We start from the raw sequence: 14,022 nt of genomic DNA on the forward strand, positions 1-14,022 counted from the left end.
ACACCTGGTCCCCTCCCCACACTGGTCTATAAATGCCCCAGGCGTGGCCAGTGTCCCATGCAGGCTGCACTTGATCCGACCTTGCACCAGAGCGGCTACGCAGAGAGACAATCAGGTGAGACTCTGGCTTCCTCCAGCTTCTTCCTCCTCCTGCTCTGGGTGGCTGAGGATCCGCTACTGGGGTGTGTGGCCAGGCTTGCCCTGTGTGCGTCCTCTGACCCTGGGACCGTCTCTGTCTCACCCTTTCCTCCCACCCAGCACAGCCCTGCAGGTGACATCCTAACGCCCTGCAGAGCCCTGCCGAGCGCTCTGCCCCTCCCACCAGTCCTGTGTCCAGTCCCCAATGGAGCATCACTCTGCCGGGCAGCTCTCCCATTGGACCCCTTCTCCCAGTCATGGTGCCACGGGGATCCCAGCCCCCACCACGAGGTGTAGTAACTATCACCCCTCCCCGCATCCCAAACACACAGTGTTGGCTTCCCAGACACTCAGTCTCCCTGAAGCTGGAAATATGAGTGTGATTCAAACACCTGTTAGTGGGGGAAAGGCCCCGGGGTGGGGTCAGTGGGTGTCTCCTGTACCAGGTGCTGGGTGATAACACGAGAGGCTCCATGTTTCTAACACTGAACTGGTCTCTAGTCAGAGAACGATTGCAGAGGTGCTGCCCCTGCAGCCGGCATTCCAGCCCTGTGCACACAGACTGGCCTCCATCCTGGTGGCACTGGGGCCTCTTCCAAACTCTTCCCTCCTCCCACCTCTGCCCTCCCTCCACGTTCCATGTAGGTGGCTACCGTGGGGACCTGCCAGCCCCAGCACTGGGGAGAGAGGGACAGCGGGAGATGGCAAATGCCCCTTACGAGAACCACTTTTCTCTGTAAACAGGACCCTGTTGCCTGGGACCCTGTTGCCTCTGAGTTGGCCTGGCCTCCCTGCTGCCCCCCAGCTCCTCCCCACCTGCCGCCCTGGTTTGGGGAGTCCCTGGCGGTGCGGCTTGCAGAGCCCAGCCACTGAGGAGCTGGGACCTGGCTCCCTGCCGGGTGTCCAGTTCTGTCCCTGGGGCACGGCTCGGTGAGGGCTAGAGGCAGAAGGGCCCTTCGGAACCAGGGACATGGGCTCCAAGCTGCATCCCCTCGGGCTGGGGGACGGGATCCCTCTCGGGGCCCTTCCAACCCAGCCAGGCCCTTTAGCAAACAGCCTCTGCTCCAAAGAACTGAAATGCCCACGAGGGATGGGAGCGGGGTTGCTCCAGGGGCTGTCTCAGGCTCTCATGGCCCCATCTCCCTTGTGTGTTTTCTCACCAGGAGAAGAGAGAAGATGGGGCCAGTCACCTACTTCGGCCTCTGCCTCCTCGGCTGCCTGATCTTTAACCCCTCGCTGGAAGGTGAGTCCCCTGCCCGGCCCCTCGGAGCTGGAGACCCCAGGCTCTGTTTGCCCTGGATGGGAAGTGAATTCATTTCACTCAGGGGCCCCAGCCCCACATGTTGGAGCAGCCATCACAGCTGGGTCCCCAGAGCCCCTTCCCCACCAAATCCATCAATCCAGACCCCACCCAGCGGCTCAGCACCTGCCCGAGGGGCGAGGGGGCTTCCTGCTGCCCCTGGCTCTGAGTGCAGAGGGAATCCCTGAGACCTCCTGGGGCTGAGTGTGAGAGACAGGCTGGGAGCTAAACCCGCCCCCAGCTCCTGCTGCGGCCTAGAGGGGGACTTTCCCCACCGGGGCAGAGGGGTCCCCTCCCAACCAGGGAGCAGAATGTGCCAGTAACATCCAGGGCCGCAGAGAGCAGGTTCGTGCCCCGGTGAAAACAATTATTCGGGCCCCCCAGCAAGGGCGGACCAGCTAAACAGGGCCGACGAGAGCGGGGGGAAGTCGGGCCCCGGGCCCCCTTCCGGACCGCCGGCTTCCCCCCCCCCCCCCCCCCGGTCGATCCTGATAACATCCCAGACAAGTGACAGCCATCTCTTTTCATTGGGCTCAAAATGCCGCCTCTTCGTGAGCTTCATCCCTGTGCTATGGATAATCCAAACCCTTCCCCCCTCCTCCTGTGCAAAGAAAAATCCTGGGACCCACAGAGTATTTCTCTCCCCCTGCACCCCTTCCTTACGTATCCCCACAAATCTCTGCACTTACTCCACATACCCCTAATCCCTTCCCCCACCCATCTGTCACAAGCTCTCTGCCTTCCCTTCCCTTTCTGGGCCCTCAGCTATCAGAGAATCATAGAAATGTAGGGCAGGAAGGGACCTCCAGAGGTCACCTAATCCAGCCCCCCACACTGAGGCAGGACCAAGTAAATCTACATAATTCCTGACAGGTATTTGTCCAACCTGTTCTTAAAAACCTCCAGTGACAGGGAATCCACAAACACACTTGGATGCCTATTCCAGAGCTTAACTACTCTGAGAGTTAGCAATTTTTTCCTAAGATCTAACCTAAATCTCTCTTGCTGCGGATTAAGCCAATTCCTTCTTGTCCTACCATCAGTGGACATGGAGAACAATTGATCACCATCCTCTTTATAACAGCCCTTAACAGATGTGAAGACTGTTCCAGGAGGGATCCTAGGCACCCTGATTCTGGAGGCAGCCGGGGGCTATTTTGGCCCCGGGGCAATTTAGAGCAGCCTCAAGGATACTCTGGCAGTGGCAGTAAAAACCTGGACGGCCAGAGCACAGGGGCTTCAGCCACATCCCAGCCTGTCCCCTATGCTGGGGACCAGGACTGGGCAGGGCAGCTGTCTCTCTTCTGGGTTCCCCTACGCAAGAGGAACCCCCAGCTGGTTCCTGCTGTCCGTGTTGCTGGAGTGGCATGCGGGGTGGAGCAGGGCTGAAGGTCTCACCCCATTCACTGACAATAGGAGAGAGCTGGGTGAACAGGGAAAGCTCACTCGCTAATTCATGTATCAGAGGGGTAGCCGTGTTAGTCTGAATCTGTAAAAAGCAACAGAGGGTCCTGTGGCACCTTTAAGACTAACAGAAGTATTGGGAGCATAAGCTTTCGTGGGTAAGAACCTCACTTCTTCAGATGCAAGTAATGGAAATCTCCAGAGGCAGGTATAAATCAGTGTGGAGATAACGAGGTTAGTTCAATCAGGGAGGGTGAGGTGCTCTGCTAGCAGTAGAGGTGTGAACACCAAGGGAGGAGAAACTGCTTCTCTTCTTCATGGGCCATGCTAGTCACACGGGCTCGCCCACCTTCCGATGCTCACGAGTCTGCGTGTTCTATTCCCAGCCCCGCCACTGATCTGCTGGTGACCTTGGGCAAGTCACTTCCCCTCTGTGGGCCTCAGTTTCCCCTCCCACCTCTTGTATCCTTAGACTGTGCGCTGTCTGGGGCAGGGACTGTCTGTCGGTGTGTGCATGTACAGCACCTAGCACCAAGAGGCCCCGTCGTGCTCTCATCAGACACATTCCAGCATAATAGAAGAGGGTCTTCCACTGTCACGCTGACACAGCGTCCCTCAGGGAGCGATGGAGCCTGTCCCTGTCTGAGGCACATGGGCCTTCATTTCCAGCCTCCTCATCCTCACAGCCTCATGCCGAGGAGCTGGGGCCTTCTCTCAGCAGGGTGCAATGGGGGGGGGGGCGGGTGTCACTGTAAGGGCAGGAATGGCCCCACTCGCCCTTCCCCTGCCCCAGTGATTTCTGTTTTACCTTCTAGGTTTTAAGAACTGGAATGATAAAGTCTGTCATATGCAAAACGCCTACGTTTGCAAGTATCGACCCTAGCAAGGGGAGTCGCTCGCCTGCGCCTGAAGGGGGAGCTCAGCGCCTGGGATGCAAAAGAACTGGGCTCCTTGGCTGTGATCAGACAACGGCCCAGACTTTCCGATGCCTTTGCTGCATCAAGGGCCTGTCCCCTCCTCCCTCCCTGAGAGACCAGATCTCACTTCCCCAGCTGCAAACTCTCTTCCCCCAAGTGTCTCTGTTGTAGTTACACGCCTGCCCCTTCCCTCTTCCCCTCAGTGGCTGCAGCCCACGACAAGAATAAACTCTCCTGAGCATGCAGTTCTGTGTGTCTCCTCTGTCCCGTTCCTGGCCCCACATAGAGGCGTCCATCCAGCCCCCTCTGCCTGTGTCCTGAACTGCCCAGATCCCAGTGGAGGAGAGGACGGGGACCCCCAGAGGGAGGCAGGATGGGCCTGGCCTTTTGGCTAAGGGACAGGACGTGGTCTCCCTCCAGATATCTGCAATAACCAGAGTTTCCTCTCTTCTGGCCCACCCATCTCCTCCTGGTCTCCTCCCCACTCAGACCCTGAGCTCCTCAAAGCAGGGACGTGTCCAGCTGTTGTGTAAACATCATTGTCCTTCAGAGCTGGAAGCATTTGCCATGGTAGGAAGCAGTGTGAGGTCGCTGAATACCACCCCCTGGACCTTGTTTCCAGCTGGTCAGTGTTGGACAGTGACTGGGTTATGTTACTACTCCTGGGGGAATTCTGCACCACTGTGTGTGCAGAAAACATGCCCCCGTCCCCTTCCCCCGCCTCCGCCTCCCCATACACTAAATGTCTTTGCTTCCCTACAGAAAGGGGGGGGTTGCTGGGGAGGGGTGAAATTCGGGAGGATTTTCCCCCAAACGGAGGTGAGGTGGGGGGCACACGGGGTTACATGCCACTGCTCCCTCCCCCCCCCCATTTCTGTGAGCGAGCGCAGAGCTGCATGTCTGAAAGAGGCTGTCCCTGGGCTCTGCCGACTTTGCAGCCGGATGCTTCTTCCTGGGTCCTAGTGCCACTTGGGCTCCCTTTCTGTGTGCTGGGAGCCATCCTGTTTTCTGTACAGCACTGAGTGCCCACAGTGGGGCAGGGCAAGGGGGGCGAGGTGGCGTGGTGTGGGAAAGAGACAGTGGGGAAGGAGGGGGTTGGGAGGGGGAGGGGATAGGGCAGTGGGAAAGAGAAGAGGAGAGGGGAAGCAGGGGCGGGAGGGCAGCAGGAGCCCGGCAATGAGCCCCACCTCCTCTGCACCTGGACCACCCGAATGAGCCCCCCGGACACCCACCCCACTGAGCCCCAACCACCTGCACCTGGATCCCCTCCCAGTGAGCCCCACCTCCCCTGCACCCAGCCCCCTCCCACCCCCCCCCCCCACTGAGCCTCCCACACCCAGCCCCCTCTGCTGAGCCCCAACCACACTGTAGAGTCCCATTACCCCCGCGCCTGGAACCCACCAATGAGCCCCTGTGCATCCAGATCCCCCACTGAGCCACCCACACCCAGATTGCCCCACACAGAAACCTCTCCCCCCACAGCTGGATCCCCCCACACTACGCCCCTCCACACTTGGATCCTGCTGGGCTGAGCCTGCCCACACCTGGTGTGTCTGGTGCAGAGGGGCAGGGCACTGGGGTGTTCTGGGGAGGTCTAGCCCTTGTGCTGTATCAGGGTCTGGAGCAACCTCACTGCCGAGTCCTGTCCTGGGGGGTAGAGAGGGCGCTGCAGCGTGATCTCCCACTTCTGTGCAGCCAGTGGCCTGTGCTCCCCACTACCACGCTGGACCAGCCACATTTATTTATTGACAAATAACACTTGCAGAATTTTAAAATACTGTGCACAGACTTTTTATTTTTTTGGCGCAGAATTCCCTCAGGAGTAGTTAACACCTTTGGCCCATCTATTCCATCCAAATTAATACCACAGACACTGACCTGAGTGGGGCCTCTAGGCGTGGCCTACCACAATGTAACTTCATCCTTCTGCCAGGGGGAGTCGCAGCACCAAGGGCCGGGTTCAGTATCTAGGGGTCCCGCTTAACACTGCCACAAACAACCAGCTCGAGCCCCCATCCAGTAACCTGGGAAAACTTAACACTGTCCCGGGTGCCTCCAAGAGGCTTCCCCACTCACAGGCACGGAGTCTGTGCGTAACCAAAGAGAACTGCTATTGAAAGGGACAGGGAACCCAGCATTAGTTTGGGAAAACACCACAACCTCATTCAATCACGTGTGATCATCAGCCAACCCGACCCCACACCACGCTGGGCAGTGTCCTTTGCCTCAGTTTCCCATAATGTGGTGGGAAAGTCTGAGGAATGAATGTCCCGTTAGCACATCGCTCCCCTCTCCCTCCACTGCACCCCACTCACGGTTGGCCGACAAAGACCCAGAGCTCAGAGGGGCCTTCATGTGGGTTCACCTCCCGCCCCCGGGACATGCATCCATTGGGGGCCGCGGCCGGAGGAGCGCCGTGGGAGCTAAAAGGGCGGCGCGGCCCGAGGAGCGCTGTGCTGCCCTGTTTGCTCCTGTGGTGCTCCTCCGGCCGTGTCCCCCAATGGATGGTCTTGCGCACCCCACTTTGGAGACCACTGATCTACACCATCCCTGACAGGTGTTTGTCCAACCTGCTCTTAAAAATCTCCAGTGATGGAGATTCCACAACCTCCCTGGGCAATTTATTCCAGTGCTTAACCACCTTGACAGTTGCTCCCTTGCTGCAATTTAAGCCCATTGCTTCTTATCCTATCCTCAGAGGTGAGAAAAATGTTTTTCTCCCTCCTCCTTGTAACAACCTTTTATGTACTCATGTAAATACAGGAGTCTTTCCCCCAGCCCATCACTAGAAGTCAGGGAAGAGCTCATTCACTCCCTGCACATAACCACTGGGCGCTGCCAAGAGGGAGGGGTTCGGAGGGTTAACAGGCCTGTGGGGAACGCGGCTCCCTCCCACCAGCCAGGCCCCCCAGTGACTGAACCCTGCAGAGACCAGGCATGAGGGGCAGACGCAGCCCTGCTTCTATCCCCCCCAACCCCTGCAACCCTCTGCAGGGCCCCACCGAGCCAGGATCAGCCCCAGCACAGCAGTGTGTGGGGGAGAGGGGGGGGATGTGTTCTCAGGGAGCATGCGTGTGAGTGGTGAGAATTCACAGTGGGCGGGGGGAGTTCACAGAGGGGAGGGGGGGTTGATGTCTCTGCTGCTGCCCCCCCCCCCCGTCCTGGCCGCCTGCCAGCTCTTCTTGCAAGGGGTCAGGAAGCTGAAACTCAGAGAAATGAAACCTAAAGGGACGGTGAGGAAACAGAAAGAGCCAGGGCAGGAAACGCAGCGGGCTGTGGTGAGCCCCCCCCGCCAGCAAGCTCTCAGGCTGCTCTGAGAGCCTCGCGTGACCAGGGCTGGGGAACACACGGGACATGATGGGATTTGTGCCTTTAAGGAGCCCATTGTGCATCTCCAGCAAGGGGCTCTCAGCTGGGAGCTGGTCCGGGCCTGTTAACCCTCGCACGCCCAGGCCTCAGGCACCGACACCTCCCCAACAAAAAGCAACCACAGCTTTGCACCCCCTTTAAATCAATTGCTCTAGGTGTGGCCCCAGGGTGCTGGCTGTTCCCCCCTCACCCCTCAATGATGGGAGAGTCCCCCCCCCCACACCGATCGAGGGCAGAGAACCAGGCAAACGAGTCCCCGAGTTTGTTGAAATCGGCTTTTTAAGTGGATTGTCTTGATGCTGCTGCTCCCCGTCCTTCCTTCCCCCAGGATCACAAACTCTGTGGTCACTTCCCCCCAAGTTGTCCTCCACCTTCAGATTCACAGCCAGCTCCTCCCTATTCGTCAGAAATGGCAACTAGCCACCGGCCGTCCCCCCTCACATCCCACACCTTCTGAAACAAAACAAAATGGATCTTTCAAAAAACCGTATTGAAACAAGACGCTTAACCCAAACACGGGCCAGGTGATAGTGACAGTGGTTAATGCACAGCCAGACCGGGCCCAAACACTGCAGGGAGGAGCAGAGGGTAAGAACCTACGTAGGACGGAACAGAAGAGACCCCGCAGTGTCCCCACAGCGCAGTGAACCAGGCACGGCCCCACGGAGATAGAACGCGATCGTGTAATTCAAGAGTGCACCAGCCTGCGGCAGTGCAAAGGGCAGAGATGAGGCTGCACAGGGAACCCGACTATTATTTCCTCACTTCAGAGGGTTTGATTTTTATGTGGGGGAGACATTTTGAAAAGCACCGAAGTGATTGAGGGTCATGGATCACGCTGGCAGCCAATGGGGCCTGGGCGTCTAAATCAGGGGGGCACTTTTGAAAATCGCCCCCTGCACGGATAAAGCTGGGGAGGGATCGGGGAGGAGGAGGAGACCTGGGGGAGCAGGTACAAAGCGCTCACATTTTGCTAATCGCCCTGCCTCAGTCATTTCCCTCTGCCCCTCACTGCTAAGTGCCCGGTGCCGGGGACGGGGACAGGCTGCCAACTGTGCCACACAGTCCCCGTGTGTAGCACGAGGCCGGGCTGCCCACTGCCCTGTGCAGGTACCTTGAAGTGAATGAGGGAGAGCTCCTCTGTGCTATGGGCCCCATCCTCTGCACACAACCGCAGCCCCTGTGCTCAGGGCAGCGCAGGCTGTTCCCACCCGGGCGACACGAACACCCCAAGGTGGCGGGGAAGGGCTGGCCGGAGGCCGGGACACGGCCAACCTGGTGACTGCACGGGGCTGTGGAGCTGGTGGGGTGCGTAGCAGGGAGCGCACTGCGGTGTGGTAATGGTGAGTGACCCCGTCTGTGTGCGTGGAAACCCAGGGCAGGATTGTACGGGTGCAAACGTGTGCGTGCGTAGACACAAACACACACACACACACACACACACACACCCTGTAACTAGTCCCATGTCACCCCTGGAGCTGCAGATGGCAAGTCAGGCAGAGTGGAAGCTGAAGATGACAAGTGGAGCTGAAAGTTAAGTTTCAGTTTCCTTTTCTCCAGCTCACTCTCTCTTTCAGTTCCCCAGCCAGCCCCGTGAGCTCCCCAGCCCGCAGCCCAGGCTGGCTATAAAAAGGCAGGGGGGTCCCAGCAGACACAGTCCGTTCTGGCCCCAGACAGAACTCGGGTCTCTCCCAGAACCGGGCACTTCTCCAGCTCGGGAAGAAACCCAGTGCAGTGAAAGGAGCCGTCACCTCCCTGGCTGGGCTGGGGACTCAGCGGATCGCAATGAGGTAGGTGCATTGGGGTCGCTGGGCGGGGGGGGGGGGGGGGGCATTTCCAGCAAGGGCTCAGTTCAGACACCTTCCCACCCCTCTGCGCATTTCTGGGGCTGGCCATCTCCGGCTTTTATACCTCTGGGGCGGGGTTAATCTGGGGTAATTTTGCAGCCTGTTGCTGCTCCAGGCTGGTGACTCACAGAGATAGGGCAGGTCACTGTTTACACCTCACCCTGCGAGCTCACCTTGCTGTCACTTTCCGGAGAACTCCCCGCTCTGGCCAGCTGTCACTCCGGCTTCACTCCGCATCAATGGAGGAGCCAGTGAGAGAGCCCCGCCCGTCCCCTCTCCCTGTTGTGGTTTTAAACATCCACGTGGGTGTTACCAGACTAGTCACTGGCCTTAACTCCTGCTCCCCTCCGCACAAACCGGGGGAGGGGGGGATTAACTCCGATCCCCGGGGAGCTGGAGCCAAGGGGCAGCCGGGGGGCGGGACGGGACCAGCCCGGGAGATGCAGAAAGAAAAGGCAGCAGCAGGAGCCCGGAGCTATGGAGGAGGAGGCTGCAGGGAGGGGAAACCAGCTGCTTGCAGAAGGGGGCGGGGGGGTCTTGTGAACGCTCAGCCTGGACTGAGACCACGTCACCCCCCCCCCCCCCGCCCCTCAGCGCAGGGCACCGGCCCCAGACCAGAGAGCGGGCACAGCTTGGGGGGGGGGGGGGTCGGTGTGTCTAGCAAGGGGCGGGAGGTCGGTGTGTCTAGCAAGGCGGTGGGGGCGGGGTAGTTCTATTGTTCAGTGCGGTGCTTGTTCCCAGAAAGAGGACACTGCTGGGTGGGGAGGGGGAGGGAACGGGGGGGTACAGTTGGGGGGTGCTGGAGGGGGTACCTGCAGCCGGGGTATTCACTGGAGGTGGGGGGCAGTGTCCCTCCCTGTCATAGTGGTGGGGATGATTGCAGCGTGCAGTGGAAATTCATTCAGCCCAGATGGAGTCTCATTTCCCCCTCTCTTTGCAGCCCCCTGCGTCTGAAGGAGAAGCTGCAGGCCCTCCAGTGCCACTTCACCTGGAACTTTGAAATCAGAGACAAGGTAGATGCAACTCACATCCTCCAAACTCTGGCTCTCAGGATTGCCCACACTCACCACCAGAACCAGCCCGTGCTCCTTGCCATGCAGGCTTATCTCTACCACCTGCAAGGGCAATATGAAGACGCTCTGCAAAGCCTTAGAGAAGCCGAGGAGATTCTGCAAAGAGATCACCCAGATAACTTCCCCCGGCAGGTCCTGGTCATTTACGGAAACTACGCCTGGCTCTATTATCACTTGGCCCACTATGATTTGGTTGAGCTTTACCTGGACAAGGTTAGAAAGATCTGCAGCTCCCTGAAGAGCCGCTCTCCATATGCAGCTCAGATCCCTGAGATACATGCACAGAAAGGCTGGTCTCTCCTGGCAGCAGGCTTACGCAATGGCAGAGAAGCCACAAAGTGCTTCCAAATGGCATTGAGAGAAGACGAAGCAAATGGGGAGTTTCTTGCTGGGTTGGCAATCGCAGCCTTTGCATCATGGACTCACACACGCAAGCCTGTATTTTGGGAAGCAGCCAAAAAGAAGTTGGGTGACATTAGCCGTGAACAGCAGCAAAACTATGAAGCTAAGGTGTATTTAGCCAGGATCCTTAAGAGGGCGGATAGACAGCAAGCAGAAGCCCTCTTAGAAGATGTTGTTCAGAATAGCCTGGACCCTGAGGTCCTGAGAAATGCAGCCATGTTCTTTCAACCAGAATTCATAGAAAAAACAATCTCTATTCTAGAGCGAGCAATATCTCTGAACCCCAATTATCACCTCCTTCACTATGACCTTGGTGTCTGCTACAAGAAACAACTGGAGGAGGCCAAATCAGGCAGAGGAGAAATATTGGCAGCAGCTATTGAGGCCTTCAAAAAGGCTTTGCAGAAAGATCCAGCCTCTGTATTTTCAAAGCTGGCTTTAGCTGAAATGTACGGAGAAAATACACCTCACTACCAAGAAGAGATTTATCTCAATCTCATGAGCGAAATGCCCAGCCTCAGCAAGAAGTGTCAGCAGGCAGTCTACCTTCACTGGGGGGATTTCCTCTTCTACAAGCAGAAGTCAGTGTGGGAGGCAGCTGAGATGTACAAAGCAGGTTTCGCCATTCCAGACGGCTACCAGGAGAGGCAACAACTGAAACAAAGGTTGGAAGAGGTGGCAGGAGAATTCCAGCAGAGCTCCCAAACCGCTGAGGCTGAGGCCATACATGACTTCATTCAAGAGACTGAAACTCCATGGGACATGGGGAGATCCACTGGTGGCAGGAACAGAGCAGGAGACTGGAGATGTAGAGAAAATGTGTGATCCTTTCCCTTCCCTGGACACACTTTCTGAAGTGAGTCACTTTCCCCAGCTGTGTAACAATGACATTCGTGCTGCAACTGATTCTGGGTCCCCTGAATAGTTCACACCACGGCACATGCTTCTGCTGTTTCTTATCATTATTATTAGCTACCTGTATTGTGATAGCGCCTAGAAGCCCAGACATGGACCAGGACCCCATTGCATCTGGCCCCAAAGAGTCTACAGTCTGCGACCAGAGACAACAGGAGGGAACCAGCAGACAGACGGGGGAGCACAGGCAGACGATACTGGTCAGCAAAATGGACAGTGGTCTCAGCCCACCAGCTACCCAGCCATTGTCAAGTGCTTTGTAAGCATCACCGCAGAGGAGAGTTTAGCTTCTGATCCTGAGCAGCTGTTTCTACCCAGAGGGGACGGTGCGACCATCCTTGTCTCTAAGCAAACCTACCTCCCAGCTCTGCTGCCTTCTAACATCCACGCAGGAAATAGGGGTGGAGTTTCTTCTAACCGCGTTGAGTTCTTGTATTTGCATAGCTGAGGGCCTGTAGTGTGTCTATATCATGAGTCCCATCTTTGCTTTCTGCACCTCTCACTGACAATGACTCACATTTACATGGCACCTTCATCCCCAGCTTGTCAGGGATCTGCTATGTTTTTATTTCATTTACAATAAAAGTAACTGAGAAAACAGAAATAAATCAATTGCACCATCTTGGAACATTCCTTTCCCTGCCCTTCGATTGCATCGGGGTGAGCAGCACACGGGCACGTCTCAGCTGGGGTCCAAGCCCCCTGCACTATTCTCAGGGGATGGGGTGCGGTGGAATGCTCTATTGTTCTCAGGGCGGGTGCAAGGATGTTTCGCGCCCTAGGCGAAACTTCCACCTTGCACCCCCCCAAGCCCTGTGGCAGCTCTCCACTCCGCCCTAAGGCACCCACCCCTGCAGCAGCTCCCCACCCCCCCTCCGCCCTGAGGCCCCCCCCCCCCCCCCCCGCGGCAGCTCCCCCCGGCCTGGGGAGCCGTGTGGCAGCTCCCCGCCCCAGCTCACCTCTGCTCCGCCTCCTCCATGAGCACGCTGTCGCCGCTCCACTTCTCCCACCTCCCTGGCGCCGCAATCCTGGGAGGGAGAGAAGCAGAGCAGGGCGGCTTGCTCAGGGGAGGAGGCGGAGCAGAGGTGAGCCGGGGCGGGGAGTTCCCCTGCGTGCCGTCCCCCCCTTACTTGCTGCAGGCGGCCCTCCCCACGCCCCCCTGCCCCAGCTCCCTCCGCCTAAATGACGACGATGACCGGGGCGGCCGAAGATCCGGCCTCCGCGGTCACCGCCGAAGGACCCGAAATGCCGCCCCCGAAATGCTAGCGCCCTAGGCGACCGCCTAGGTCGCCTAATGGGTTGCACCGGCCCTGATTGTTCTCAGTGGGGGTGGGGTGAGGACGATTCTCCATTGTTCTCCGTGGGGGTGGGGTGAGGACGATTCTCCATTGTTCTCAGTGGGGGTGGGGTGAGGACGATTCTCCATTGTTCTCAGTGGACACTGCTAGCACTTTTGAAAAACAGCCATAGAAGCGTAGGCAGCTAAGGGGGTATCTTTGGGGTCTGCTGGGCACTCAAGGCATTACCATAAAGGACCCTAAGCTCCCAGGTGGGTGAGGTGGACAAAGGGGTGGGGCAGAGGCGTGGGTAAAGGCTCCTTACCTGGCACGTTCAAAAGCCCTCCCGGGGTCCTGTGTGCTCCAACCCCTCAGGCACAGCGACCCCATCAGGTGCAGGGGAACACGCTCGCCCCAGCACTGCCCACTGGCCAGGCGCATCCAAACACCACGGGCCCCTTTGCGCTGCGATGAAGGGATCAGCAGACAGCCAGGGCAGGCTGGGTGCGAGTGAGGGGGGGTGGGAACTGGAAGGTCTGCCCTGTCGGGGGGTGCTGGAGGGGACGGGGCGTAGATCCACAGGGAGCTTGGGGAAGGGGCAAAATATAGGAAGGTTCTTATCTGGTTGGGGGCTGCTTCACACGCAGAGCAGGTGCCCTGCTTCCAGCCCCAATCCTTTTCCACAGCAAACCTGGGCAGTCAACAGGTACCTGCCCTGGGGCTGTCCAGGGTTGGGGGCCCCTCCCAGCAGCTGTTTGTGGCTGGATGTATCACCACTGGGAGACGGGTAGAGACCCACCCCCCAGCTGCTCCGGCTCCAGCACGCCACCCCCCCCCACCCCCACCCCTGGGCAGCTCCAGCACGCCACAACCCCTCCACCCCCACCCCTGGGCAGCTCCAGCACGCCACAATACCCCCCCCCCGGGCTGCTCTGGCTCCAGCACCACCCCCACCCCCACCCTGGGGCTGCTGCGGCTCCAGCACCGCCCACCCCCCTCCCCCACCCCTGGGCAGCTTCAGCATGCCACAACCCCTCCACCCCCCAGGGCTGCTCTGGCTCCAGCGCCGCCCCCACCCCCACCCCGGGGCTGCTCCGGCTCCAGCCGCACCCACCCCGGGGCTGCTCCAGCTCCAGCCCCGCCCTCCCCTTAGCTCAGCCCTGCCCTGGGTCAGGCAACTCCAGCTCACACGGAGGACGGGACCCCGGGCTTCTGACTCCCTCATTGGCCTGCCCGCCCTGTCAATCAGCCTGTCCTGGAGCATTGGCCCCAGGGACTCAGTCTCTGGATCCTGATTTCTCCATGGCCCTTTCCCAGTATTGGGACAGGGCAGCCAAACAACCCCACTCAGTTTCCGTGAGGGGCCAGCAGCCCCCTTAC

At 58.7% G+C, this 14,022-nt stretch overlaps 1 protein-coding gene across 1 annotated transcript; it reads left to right on the forward strand.

Moving 5' to 3' along the window:
- Positions 1-8,704: 8,704 nt before the first annotated feature.
- LOC135882938 (interferon-induced protein with tetratricopeptide repeats 2-like) lies at positions 8,705-11,988 on the forward strand. The gene is made up of 2 exons (XM_065409968.1): positions 8,705-8,918; positions 9,916-11,988. Exons 1-2 carry the CDS (start codon positions 8,914-8,916, stop codon positions 11,273-11,275), a joined length of 1,365 nt encoding a protein of 454 aa, XP_065266040.1. The 5' UTR covers positions 8,705-8,913; the 3' UTR covers positions 11,276-11,988.
- Positions 11,989-14,022: the final 2,034 nt, after the last annotated feature.

This window comes from Emys orbicularis, chromosome 1 (genome assembly GCF_028017835.1).
Source record: "Emys orbicularis isolate rEmyOrb1 chromosome 1, rEmyOrb1.hap1, whole genome shotgun sequence".
Lineage (NCBI taxonomy): Eukaryota > Metazoa > Chordata > Testudines > Emydidae > Emys > Emys orbicularis.